At 23.0% G+C, this 14,761-nt stretch overlaps 1 protein-coding gene across 2 annotated transcripts; it reads left to right on the forward strand.

The window, feature by feature from the left end:
- Window positions 1-11,234, forward strand: LOC113556645 (tRNA (cytosine(34)-C(5))-methyltransferase). Of its 2 annotated transcripts, none has more exons than XM_026961728.1 (16): window positions 1-74; window positions 5,818-5,904; window positions 6,138-6,343; window positions 6,451-6,628; window positions 6,708-6,792; window positions 6,884-7,024; window positions 7,297-7,420; window positions 7,491-7,621; window positions 8,066-8,258; window positions 8,332-8,559; window positions 8,829-8,961; window positions 9,322-9,399; window positions 9,518-9,659; window positions 9,736-9,885; window positions 10,919-10,984; window positions 11,148-11,234. In XM_026961728.1, exons 1-16 carry the CDS (start codon window positions 72-74, stop codon window positions 11,204-11,206), a joined length of 2,004 nt encoding a protein of 667 aa, XP_026817529.1. In that variant the 5' UTR covers window positions 1-71; the 3' UTR covers window positions 11,207-11,234. The 2 variants fall into 2 exon arrangements, with proteins under 2 accessions (XP_026817529.1, XP_026817528.1); XM_026961727.1 differs by lacking the exon at window positions 1-74 and adding an exon at window positions 5,504-5,681.
- Window positions 11,235-14,761: the final 3,527 nt, after the last annotated feature.

Genomic DNA, 14,761 nt, shown 5'->3' on the forward strand with positions numbered 1-14,761 from the left:
TTTACGCGAACAAACGACCAAAATAGTTACCATTGAAAAAATTTAACCTCCGGCTAGCAATTTACATTGCAATGGTACGTATTATTTCAGCATATTAAATTTAAAATTATTTGATTAATTTCTTTACTCTAAACTCTTTATTTTATTTCAATAAGTGTTCACTATACTATAACTTTAGAATTTAGATTATTAATGAAAAAAAAAAAAAAATGTTTTTATAATTAATGTTTTCTTTTCAATGATTACAATAAACCATTTAGGTTATATACAATAAAAAACGATTGTGAACGGAATGAACGGAGACGGAATTAAGTTTCTATTATTAATATGGAATTTTGACAAATTGTATAAAAATTCTAACTTCAAAAGCCAAAAAAATATAGTGCATATTATGTATTTTAAAATTTTTTACACTACTGTAGGCCATTTTACCTGCGTTATACAATAATTTTATATGGTAATTTAATCAATTAAATATATTTTTATTTTTAACATTAGGCATACATAATGCATAATATATAGTTATATAGATATAAATTTAAGTAAAACACCAATATTTGTAAATGTTTTTAATCTCACTTTAATGGACAATTTTAAAATAACATCCCAATTCCCAATAGGTATTTTTATATTTTTGGAAGTTTAAGTCAAATTATATCAAACATAATATGGTCATATAAAAATCAATAACAGCAGTAATAATATAAAATCATTAACCATTAAAAAAAAAAAAAATCATAATTTGATCTCAGTTTAGAAAAAACGTAAAAAGCAATAGATAATTATAACCTAATTTAACCTAACCTCGCTCTCATGCACATTCATCGAAACATATCTTTAGGTATAGATAAAGTTATAGATAGATATACTAAAAATAAAAATAAAAATTATAGAATTTGATTTATAAAATGTAATTATTATATAAATATATATTTATTTTGTATAATATTTTGCACTATTGACTAATGTGGGTAATATATGGCACTAACTTGAATAAATATATTATAAAATATTTTTGAAAAAATTGTGTGATGTTTATCCCCCCCCAAAAATTCAGAATCAAACACTAGAACCGCCACTGACTGTAGAAACTGGTAATTTTGAATGAATTTACCGCACCATCGAGTCGTTTACAAATATATCGTTGCGTATCGTGTAGGTACGACGTAATAAGGTTCAACGAACTCAATTCAAACACTAATGACTAAAAGTAAACTGGACTCAATTAAATTTCATCCCAATAAATGTTAGTTGTATACCTATATTTAATATCTATAATTCTAGAATAGACCATTGCTAAAATATTCTCCACAAATTAAAAAAAAATAAGCTGGGGAAAATTATTATAATGTATTACCTATAGCCCTATAGCCCTATAGGTCTGTTCAGACTAAATTTATACTATATCCCATAAAAAAGTTTTAATGTTAAAAACAATAATGCAAAAAAAAATGGTGGATTTTGAGTTTACATATTTTTAAATTAGGTAAATACATAAGTAATTTTTAATTTCTCCTTGCATAATAATTTTACACATTCGGTTGTACTTGTGACTTTAAATACTATATTATACTCGTAAATTTACAAATATGAATTAAAACGAATAAAATGTCCGAAAAATGCTAAAAAATGTTTTAATAAAAGCATGCAAAATAAAAGTTCAAATTAAAGGTTAGCTAAAGTGGACTCGGACTTGGACCACGACTGTTTTTATATAATATATATAATATATAAGAATTGTTAATATTATGTTATTTAATTGAAACTTGCAACTAATATTTTATGTTAATTCTGAATTTTGTTAATATTTTTATCTTCTGCGTGATATTTGAAGTATACCTACCGTTTTACTGAGTTACCTATCACAATTTACAATTTTAGCGTAGTCAATAGTCGTTAATAAGGCTTGGATTTATATGTAATTATATATTTTTACTGTGACTTGATAAATTCGTTTTAAGGGATTTCCAATGAAGTTAACTATATTTTATTTTACATATTTTTACATAATTTGCCATAAGTACATGTTTTTACATATTTTTCAATAATTTCATTTTTTCCTACATATTTTGACAATTTGTTCATTAACGATTATTTTAATAATTATTAATTATGTACGATTGTATTTTTCAATACAAACAACTTCCCAAGTATCCAAAAGTACGACATAGTAACAAAATAATACCAATTATTGAACTTAATTTACGGTAGATTTTACTTACTCCTTCAGACATAGTCAAAATGCAATACAGTCCAATAACATCAGTGGAAACCAAAAGATCATTTAGTCAGTATAAGGCAATTTTACGACCAAATCGAAGATCTTTTGAAATTCAAAATTTCAAAATGACTGTTATCATAAATTGTAATCAAGATAATTAAAATTTTTACTTTTTTTTAGCTGTTTTTATTTCTATTTTATAATTTGTAACACTTTTTAGATTCTGAACAGAGTGATGAATTTATTGATTTTACAATAATGTGTGTTTTATTTTTATTTTTGTGTCTATCATCACGTTTTTTTAAATAATTTTACTATTTAAAATATAATTTGTTTCATTAGAAACTCATATGGATATATTAAATAATTAAATATTAATAAATAAATCACATTAGTAAAATACATATTTTGGTTTCATAAATACATATAAATCCGAGCCTTAGTCATTAATCATTAATTAAGTAAAAATAATATTAATACTTCATAATTTAATCAAAAATTTACGATATCATTATCATAGTTTCTTGTATAAACGATATATTTAGACTATTTTAACAATACCTAGTTGTTAGTTCGATTCCAAAATGTAAAAAAATACATAAAAGGTTTAGTTTTGTTTAAATTTTTAAAAGGATTTTTTCCGATGATATCTGATAACTTAATTTAAGTTTTAACACGTATTCGACTTTAACTTTTTTTCTTACAAAACAGCATCAGACTTTCGATGTCAGGATGAGATATAACAATCCACCGTATAGGTGAATTGCCCAGCACAGATGTCAACTTGCATCGGTTAAGGACTGATAGCTAGACACACAATTACCATTTTTAATATTTACTTATTTTTTTTATTCATTCAAAAAAGAACCGGATATGTGACATACACATAATATATAATAGAAATACAATTTCATCCGTGTACCACCCACATCGTCGTGGATTGCCTACCTGTAAGCCGATAGATTTAGATGCGTGTAAATTTAACTTCCCCGTTGATTACACACATTATCATTAATTTGTATGATAAAAAAACATAAACATTTTTAATGTTTTCTTGTAAAATATTCGGTGATCCATTTAATTTATAACGTCCCATAACCGTTTGTTGAACACAACCTAACTTAACGCTTATCGCAAATAAAGTTCAAAAACGAATTATGGAACCAAACCTCTGTCTATATAGGTTAGGAGGGTAAATTATTGACATATAATTATATATAACGCCTGAAATCGAGGCACATCAGCCGCTAGTAATATTATATAATAAAAGAAATAAATTATTTTAGGTTTGAAAGATCTGGATATATAGGGGCTATTTCTATAATGATAAAATTAAAGTAATTAATTTATTAATACTTTAGGGTTTTTATAGAATGGATAATATCCAATATATGTATTTATAACAAGTATTTGTTAACTAATACATTATAATAGCCTATAGGTTAGTTATAACTTTTGAAAATATCATAGTTCCCATATCTTCCTAACCAAAATTATAGATTTATTAGTTATTCTTATTACCCTAAACTAGTTAGACTATATTAAGGTATTTAGTTAACATAAAGTTTAATAACTTAAAATTTAAAAACTATTTATTCGAATAGGAATAATACAAACATTTTCGGGTAAATCTCAGTAAAGAATCTAGATTACTCTTTACAGTCGTATGCGGCTTTATACCTGTCTGTAAATATTCGTAAAATTAGGATCATATACTTAGAAGACTGGTCGGTCAAATAATTAATAAAGACGCAGTTAAGTCCCCTCATAAGTTTAAATTACAGAACTTAGCTTCCCTGGCCCTAAAAATTATAAAGTGCCTATATATGCAATAATTAATTGTTATAGATATAATTAATTGTATAGTTAATACTTTTTCTAATGAAAATTGATATATTGTAGGTACTGAAAAAATATATTATACTTATTATGTTATATACTTAGCCTTTTTTGTTGAACAGGTATTCAATTGGTCATAATTCAATTAATTTAACTTAATAATTTCTGATTAGAATTAGAATACTTTTAAAACGTTTAAAATAATGCACCCGATTTTTTTTTTACTTTATTATGGCTAGATTGTTTATTATGTCAAATTTTGTAAATTGTCTTGCTTAATTAATAATCGTGAGTGGTTCTAATACAGTAGTCAGTAATATCTATATGGCTATATGCGTAATGAACGGTAATCGGTCAAAAGTCCGGATTCAGTTTTTATAGTTGGACAAAAAATCCGAAAATACAAAATATTCTATATAATTAATATTTATTTTAAAAATTTAAAAATATTTGTAGACATTATATATTATACACATTATATTATTATAATTTTTTTCTACTTTCTTAAATTATATAATTTATTATTAATTTTAATTTATTTTATTTTATATTTTATTTATAAGCACGTCAACTAAACTAAAACTAATAAAAAATAGTATATATCTAATATAATAAAAAAATATAAATTTGTCATTACTATAGGTGCCTTAATTATAGTGGATTTCCGTTATATTTTTGTTAATTATACGAAAATAACATAGTAATATAATATGTGTATAAACTATAATCATTTTTACATTTTTAAACTTTTAAAATAAATATTAGTTATATAAAATATTTTGTATTTTCGGAATTTTTTGTCTGACTAGAAAAACTGAATCCGGACTTTTCGTTCGCGATTCGTAATGAACATAAAATTATAATATTTAGCTCCCCCAGTAATTTCACGATTTCACCTAATTTCCGCTTATAGAGACACTTCAATATTTTTCTTTGTATAGATTAAAAAATAATTATTTAGTATTTTCAGTACAGATAGCTAGGTGAGTAAGTATAATAATTATAATATAATTTGATTTGCTAGTGTTACCTAATTTTTTGAATGACATGCTTTAAAATTTACCTCCATGATATTTTTTATTTTTGTAGTAAATATTAAATATAAATAATTGTTAACAATAATAAATTAATAAATAAATAATATAATGTTATAATATGAAAAAATTTGTTTTGACATATTGGATTGAATATTGATGTACAATCATAGAACTAAATGCTATAAGATATATAAGATGTGTTGAAGTGTTTTCAATGTACCTTGTACCTACGTATTTGAAATAAGTAACATCAACAATTTGAAAATTGAGAATACCGCACTTCTCTCAGTGAACGATGTGTAACAGTTACGTAGAGATGTGTATGTGTGAATATGTTGTTATCAAAAATAAAAAGCGTTGATATTTGATAGTAATGTCGAAACTGTATGCTGTGATACTAGTTAATTTTTTTTTTTGAATTCCACACTCACACGTGTTATTTTATTTGTTTATTCCTTATTGTTTGTATTCATAAATTTAAGGCTTATACCCAAATTTTCTGGCATTATAATACAATGGGTAACAGGAGAAATGGTGGTTCAAATGCGAGTTTTGCGAAAAGAAGAAGAAAAATGAAAGAAGGAGTAATTTTTTAATTTAATTTATTTATTTTTAATCAAGATAAAAAGATTTCATTAAGTGTATATTTTCAATAAATTATGATCATGTTTCTTTTACCATTTATTTTACTTAGTTTTATGTTAATGTATTTGATTTCAGTTAGATACTAAAAATCATAATGAAGATAATCGTAGTTCTTATGAAACAACAATACGAGAAAATGAAAAATTCGTACAGTATTATAAGGTAATAATATGTAATATTTTTAAGAAAATTTGTAATATTATGTTTTTATATATTACTTATTTATTTATCTTTGATCATGAAATAAAACAGGCGCAATACAAATTTAGATATTAATCGTAAAGATTAAGTACATAGCAGTAAAATTATAAAAACATCAATATAATGATAAATATTTTATAAGTGGAAGTTGTATTATATTTACATTATAATGTATATTATTTATCTAATTTTAGATGCAGAATGTTTGTCCAGAAGATGAATGGAACACTTTTTTAGAAACATTAAAAACTGACTTGCCTACTTCATTTCGTATTACTGCTAGTTGTGATGTAGAAGCAAAAATACTGTTAAAATTGGTTGAAGGAGTTTTTTTTACAGATTTACTCAAAGGAGAGCTGACTGATGAACAACAAAACAGCAAACCTTTTTGTTTACCATGGTTTGTTTAATTTAAATTACTCAATAATATAAATACAGTGTAACATTTATTTTTCTTTACTATCAATAAGTGTTAATATAAAATTATGTCAATTAAAATGTATACAGGTACCCACAACGATTGGGATGGCAATTGAAAATTACTCGTAAAGATATTCGTGGTTCAGAAGCCTACTACCGTTTACATAATTTTTTAATTTCTGAAACCGGAAATGGCAATATTTCTAGACAAGAAACAGTCAGTATGATTCCACCTTTACTATTGGATATAAAACCAAGTGATAAGGTTATAATTATTTTATCTATAAATATTGCATTTGCATTTTTATATGTCTTAGGATTAAAATGATTGTAATTTATTTTAGGTATTAGATATGTGTGCAGCTCCTGGTTCTAAAACTGCACAACTTATTGAAGCTCTTTATTCAGGTTCTAATTCTTCAGTTCCAGGTAAATAAAATTAAAAAAAATAAATGTTTCAACTTAATCCTTCATGAGTTATTATTTTGATTATTTATTAACCAACATTATTTTAATGTAGATGGATTAGTTATGGCCAATGATGTTCATAACGCAAGATGTTATATGTTAGTTCATCAAGCTAAAAGATTAAATAGTGCAAATGTTCTTATTACAAATCACGATGCTACAGTTTTACCTATCATGAACTTGGATGAAAATGGTATGTTTATATTTTATTATTTAACAGTTAGAAGAAATGCAAATAATATAAATTAAATTTTAATAGTATTTATGACATTTTATTTACTCAAAGTTTGGTAGTAATTTAATTTAAATCTTTTTTGATTATTATTATTTATTATTTATTAAACATAATCTGCAAATTATTTAAGCAAAACAAAAATCTAATGATCAATTGTTTATAATAATCAAAATTAATTTACTATGATACTATATTTATGATTAATATACTATAGTAATATATTTTTCTAGGACATTCTATGTTAAAATTTGATAAAATATTATGTGATGCACCATGTTCCGGTGATGGTACATTAAGAAAGAATGCAGATATTTGGACTAAGTGGAGTCCTGGAAATGCAAACAATTTACATGGGTTGGTTTTATTTTGCTTATAACTCAAAAGTAAAAATTATTTGATCAATGTACTTTACATTTTTTTTTAGAATACAGTTTCGTATACTAAAGCGTGGATTAGAATTGTTAAATGTTGGAGGACGTCTAGTTTATTCCACTTGCTCATTTAATCCTGTTGAAAATGAAGCAGTAGTTCAGCGTATGATGACAGAAGCTCAAGGTATCACTAAGTATTTTAATTATTTAGTATAGATTTAATTGTACATAATATTGTCATTTTTTTGTAGTATTACATTTAAACTAATTCTAATTAATTTTAAATTGATCATTACTTTCTCTTAGCATAAAAAAAATTGCTGATAACTATGAGTTATTTTTAATGTTTTAAAATATTGATTTATAATTTTTTTCTGTATTTATTGTGACAATATAAATGTTTCAAATTCATACCAGTATTATACCAATGTACTGTGTCAGCACATTTATTATTAAATTATTGGTTGGGGTTTGAATAAGTTTTTATTTATTTGATATAATAACATCTTTGTAAAGTTATTGATAATTAAACTGTTAATTATTTATCAATAGGCAATAATCAATAATATATAATAATAAATAACTGAATATTGTATAATAATTTTATAAATCATTTCATGTAAAATAGGTAGTGTTGTTATAATAAATGCAAGTGATAAACTCCCAGGATTAAAAACTGTTAATGGTCTTTCTCAGTGGATAGTTGTATCGAAGGATTTGGATGTATATAAAACTTTTGAAGAAGTTCCAGAAAAATGGAATACTCAAATTAGGCCTCAAATGTTTCCTCTTAAAGAAAATTTATTCAATTTGGATAGATGGTAAAACAAATAAAATTGTTGTATTCTGTTCTTTAAAATTTTCATTTATTTAATACTTGTAATTCAATTATAGTATTCGTATATTACCTCATCATCAAGATACTGGAGGGTTTTTTGTAGCTATTATGGAAAAAATTAAGCCATTGCCGTGGGAAACAAGTTTAAAGCAAACTGATGAACTTGAGAATGAAGTAAAAGTCAACAATTATAAGAGAAAACCAAAGAAAAGGAAATATCAAGGTTATAAAGAAGATCCATTTATATTTTTAAGTGTTGATGATCCTGTTTGGCCAGAAATTAGGTACTTAATTGTATTTTCATTTATCAAGTTTAACAATTTATAAATATTGGACAGAAAATTTTTACGTAACAATTAATTTATTAATCAGACAAAATAAATCTGATTAACCTTAAATAGGTCATGCGAGGATAACTGTTACTAGTATACCATGTTAAATATTATTTTGAGCGGTAATACAGTAATGGAATTTTATCTTATTTATATTAATTAGTGTGTGTGTGTGTGTGTGTGTGTATGTCATTAATATATATATTATTTTATTTTAACAGAGATTTTTATGAACTCAATGATTTCCCTATTCAATGTTTACTTACAAGATGTTCTGTTGGTAAAAAAAAAAATATTTATTTTACTTCAACTTCTGTAAAAGATATTGTAAAGAATAATCAAGACCGTGTTAAGGTAAGCATTATAATTATTATTTATTTCATTATTTAAATTTATGTTACACGCTTAACAAAGTAGCTGATATAACAAAGCAATGAATTTATCTGTACATATTTATAGCGGTTGATGAGAATAGCCAGATTTCAGAAGAATTTTGATAAGTTTATTGTGGTTTTTTTTTGTTATTGATCATTAAAGTTTGGTTTTAGGTCAATATTTATTTTAGTTTAAAAAAATAAAAATATTTTGTATTCTAATATTTAACTATGAAAAATTTCCAAGTTAACATTTTATAGTATTGTGATATTATGTATAAATATTTTTATATAAATTACAATATACTGTTATATATACATTTATATTTTTATTTTATAGATTATTAATACTGGTGTAAAAACGTTTGTCCGTTGTGATAATAAATCGATGCAATGTAACTTTAGGCTTGCTCAAGAGGTAATTAATCAAATTTTTTTGTTTTTTTTTTACTTAACTTAATTACTTTATACTTATTTAATATATTTTCAATGTATACATAGATTATTTTATTATTAAAATTTCATAATTTTTTAAGGGTTTGGCTGGAATATCTTCCTATATAGGACAAAAAAGACGATTACAATTAACACGTACTGATTTGATAACTGTACTGAAAAATCCTACAGTTGAAGTTACGTCTTTAGACCCGGCCACAAAAAACATACTAGAAAATTTTGGTAATTAACTCTTTGCAATAAATTACTCAATTATTAGTAATTTAACTTTATTTGATGATAAAATTATTTTTAATAGGTGTTGGTAGTTGTATTTTGAACATGGTAGACAAAGATTGTCCAGTTGAGCTGGTTGGTTGGAAAGGGTTTTCAACTCTCAAAGCTTATGTAAATGGTGAATGTAGATTACATTATTTGAGATTACTTGGCGTTGATGTCTCAGAATTTGGTAAGAATGACATAAAATTTAATTAATGATTAATAATATTACTCATTTGCATGAATGTTAATTACCATTGTCTGTAAGGTATTAAAATACAACTGCTATGGCTATTATCTACAGTTAATAATATTGAGAATTAGTTAAAATATAGTATCCATATAAAAGTGTAACATTACTAATTGTATACTACTATACTAGCAATATATTTTTATTAATTAAAATAAAAAAAATAGTTGTATTTAACTTGTTGAAAGATATTATGTTTAAATTATCATGATTATAATAAAATATGAAGTGTTTCTGACATATTACAGCCTCTTATAACTTAATTATTTAAAGTAAAATCAGTCTTTACAATGACTTTTAAAAGCTATTGCTGGAAATTATTTTCTATATTTATTTTTTTTATGTATGCAATTTTAAATATTGTAAACATTTTTCTGTAATGTATTTATTATTATTAGAAAATTGTTAATTTGTATTCACGTTCTTTAACACTGAATAAAATTAGTATACCGAATATTTTACTATTTAGCGATACAGCAAAAGATAAAAGTACACTTTTATAAGATTGTGCACCAATAAATATATTATAGTTGTTCTTGTTTACCTGCCACAAATACAACATGATTCCACACCAAAAAAAGATTTATGAAAGAAAATCAAATAGTTGATTTAAATTAAAGTTGTTCTGTTTACAATTTTTAAAACATGTTTTATATAATATTCAGTATTTACACAGACTGACAATAAAATTAAATTTATAGTTGATGGGCATAAATTATAATTAATTGATAGTAAAAATAATGATTTATATTTGTAAACATTGATTTTTAATTTAATTTAATTATTTTGTTGAATATACATAAAAAAAAACATTTACAACTATTATATTTAGTATGCCAATTATGTAATATATTAATATTTTTAAATAGTGTGTTATGTAAGAGTGACGTCTTAGCATGAATGTATAAAAATCATAATTTAAAATTTGTACTTACTATTTTCTTTTTATACATTAACTTTTAATATATTTTAGATGTGAATAAATTTAAGAAAGAAAATAATGATGATGGACCAGGAGATAAAAGTGGAATTGTTATAGGTAAAATTATTTTTTTATATATTTAATTTAAATTTAAATAAGAGATTATAGATTATATGATTTTTAAAACAATTATAATAAATTATTTGATTCAAACAATCAGTACAAAATATAGTTGTAATATTATCATTATTAAATTGAATTTATTTATTTAAAATTTCAGATAAAATTCCAGAAGTTCCAACTGAAGAAAAATTAATAGAAAGTGAAGAATTAGAATAAGCAAAAAAAAAAAATTATATTATGATTTTACAGATATTGACAATATTGTGTTAATCAAATATTTTTAGCATGATAACAAAATATAATTTAAACATTTCAAGCAATAACTATTATTTTAATAAAAATTTTACAAAAATAATTCGAATTTATTCATTTTATTTATTTATAAACCAAAAAACATTTATTAGTGCTATCAAAATAGTCTTGTCACATAAATACATTGTAATAAAGAATAATATAATAATTTGGTTGTATTGTGTAAAAATTAAGAGACTTATACTAGGAGGGTCGTTTAAACTTTTTGAAAGATATGGTAACAACTAGGCAGCCTAAAAAAAATGTTCAGCTGGCCAATATATATTGTACTATAGAATTATTACAAAAAAATTTCTTCTTGCTACGTTCGAAAAATTAAATCCTCAGATTTACCTATGATAACTTAATATTATGTTATGAATATTTTGTACGGTGTACCTAATAACACTAAGTTTGTACTTCAATTATTTGTATTTATATTGTACCTATTTCTATATTAAATAAAAATGCTGCCTAACAAATCTACTACAATTTATTATCATAGTTGCCATTGCCTGGTCAATAAGATTAATTAAAGAAAATAAAAAATAAATAATTTGACTCACACAGAAATTATAGTTAGGCCAAAATGTAATCTTGAGAAATTTTAGATATGCATAAGCATACCTTACTTTATATTCGCATGTTTTGTTTCTATGTTGCCAACACACAATACAGCAATTGTACGTTGAGTTTAATCTAATCGTTTTATTGTTTTTTTTTTTTTTTTAATATTAAAGTGAATTGTTTTATTTATAAATTATTAAATGTATGAATATTATTTTTGGAACTTTTTTAACTTTTAATTTTGAATTAAATTAAGAACATTTTAAAATTGTGAATTCTTCTGAAAGTTAAATTTTCCATTATATGTGTTAGTAAAATTAAAACAATACTAGCATATAGTGTTCCTTGACGGACTTAAGTATTAAGGCAACTATTTTAAATTTAAATTTTTATCTGTTAAAAGTGAGTTTTATTGTGATAACAATGAAAAAATATCTACCATGATGTAATGGTGATGTATGTACTATAATAGTATAAATAAGAAATTCAATATATGATTAATTATGATAGATAATAATCTTTTCATATGTCTATAATCTCATAAAATCATTTCAATTTTCGAAATATAATATATTAACCATAATTAACTCGTGACTGTGTGTTTCCAATGTAGGTAAACTTTGAAGAAGTTTTGTATTATATACATGATAAAACTGAGTAATGTATTTTCACTAGTTTGTAGCATACATTTTTATTTAAAAGTTAAAATAGTTGTTTAACCCACAATTATAATGGTTACTAAGTTTCTCATTTAAGAAGTTAGACGTGTATTTATTTCTTATATCATAATTTTTCTTATAAGCTCATAAACTACTCTGCCAAATTTCATAGATAGAGTTTAGAGTAGTCTGATTTGCGTTCTATTGTTGATTCTGAACATTGACTTATAATTAAGTTGTTAATAAATCAAAAATGCTGAATAAACTTTATTTCATATATTATTGTTGCTATTATCATTATTTTGTTAAGAGGACCTATACCTGCATGTGTTGTCTCTGTCTTACTAACGTACATCATAACAAATTTTTGTTCAGCATAATACATTTTGTGATGTTAGCTTTAATATTAGAGTAAATTTACCTATTATCAAATTTAATGGTAAGAATATTATCTAGATAATGACCTATGATTTTATTAATATTATCATTTTAAAGTGAGTTATGAACATTTTAAAGTTGTTAAACTTTACATAGCAGTAACTTACCTTAAAATAATAATATCATTAAATGCAAATGTCAATGTCCAAATAATATTCTTACCTTTAAATTTGATAATAGGTAAATTTACTCTTACATTAAAGCTAATATCACAAAATGTATTCTGCTGAGCGAAAATTTGTTATGATGTACGTTAGTAAGACAACACATGTGGGTATGGCGTCCTCTAAATGAAAACATGAAATACGGACATAAGACATTATACTGAGTATAAGGTCTATGAATATGAAACATAAAATAAATGTATTCTGTATATAAATCAAAATTTCATTCCAAGACAATCAACAATTCGAAACATGGTTAAAATTACTCGAGTTCATGAGTATTAGATTTTCTGCTAACAAATACACTTTCTATAAAAACAATATAATTTTGCAATACATTTTAATACTTATTAGGTAGCAATTCTTGAAAAGTATTTTGTGTAAATAAAATTATATTTTTTACCGAATATTCATATTAGTACATATATTTCCAATCTTAATACAACTTAATAAATTACAATATACAACATGCATATGAGTTATAATCAGTGAAAGAAAAAAAAACTATGATTAAGATGGATATATTTTATATAGAGTGATTTTTCTATTATGAAATGCTCTTTATTTAAAGAACTATTAACATTTTTCAAAATATTTCTTTTTGTATTACAGTTTAAAAAAACAACATTTTTTTAACAAGAAATTATATCTTTGAAGGATTACATACATTTTTAATTTTATATTTTGAATCAGAATATGTTTTATATATTTTGATATTTTATATTTTTTTAAATCAAAACTGGAAAGTCATATTCAATTGTATTGAGTAGTACTCCCCATGCAAGCAGATACTCCGCAAAATATTCCACTCATCATAACTTAAAATACTAACAAAGTGTAATAACTTATTAACTACTTGTCCAAATTTCGATATTTATGTACATATTTTGCTTCAGAATATGGAATTAATAATGTGTATTATTAGTCCTACAAAGAAATAAAAACTACAAGACATAATTTTTTGTTTAAAAATGTTGTTTATTTCAACTGTAAAATATATAAAATAAATGTTTTGAAAAATGTTAATAGTTTTTTTTATGATAAAAGATCCACCTTGTATAATTAAAAACTTAAAAATTTCATTTAACAAATAAATTTGTAATTATCTAATACCTATACAAGTCAACATAATATAATAACAATAAAAAACATATAATAAATAGAAATAAAGTTAAACAAAATTAACCATGGATAATACATTTTTTTACAAATATTTTTTTTTATATAATCAAATTTCAACTATTTGAATATCATATTACAAATTAAACATCTTAATATTAATCCTTACTAAAGTCCAGTCATTGAATATTTGTTTATTGAAATTTATACACATTTTAATTTGTTAAATATGTCGTCTCTATAACTTTATGAACTTGAACAATTTATTAATCCTAGTTTTTTGGACTAACATTCAATAGAATTAACTTTTTATTAAAATAAAAAATGTTTAAAGAATTTTTCTACTATTATTATTATTATTATTATACCTATGATAGAGAGTATGAAATATTACAATTTATTGGACTAAGAAAAGTTTTTTAAAACAATAAAAATTGAACTTATTATATCTAATGTTTATTAGGTTAATAATTTTAAATAAAGTATAAAATAAGGAATGTAGCAATTTAAGAAAAACATTTTTAATAAATTTA

Source organism: Rhopalosiphum maidis, chromosome 3, assembly GCF_003676215.2.
Source record: "Rhopalosiphum maidis isolate BTI-1 chromosome 3, ASM367621v3, whole genome shotgun sequence".
Classification (NCBI taxonomy): domain Eukaryota; kingdom Metazoa; phylum Arthropoda; class Insecta; order Hemiptera; family Aphididae; genus Rhopalosiphum; species Rhopalosiphum maidis.

Excerpts from the sequence above, each read along its gene's own strand:
- LOC113556645 (XM_026961727.1), top strand. The coding sequence starts at position 5,613 with ATGGGTAACAGGAGAAATGGTGGTTCAAATGCGAGTTTTGCGAAAAGA. Across the intron at positions 6,629-6,707 it reads ATATAAAACCAAGTGATAAG|GTATTAGATATGTGTGCAGC; the intron begins GTTATAATTATT and ends AATTTATTTTAG. Across the intron at positions 7,025-7,296 it reads CATGAACTTGGATGAAAATG|GACATTCTATGTTAAAATTT; the intron begins GTATGTTTATAT and ends ATATTTTTCTAG.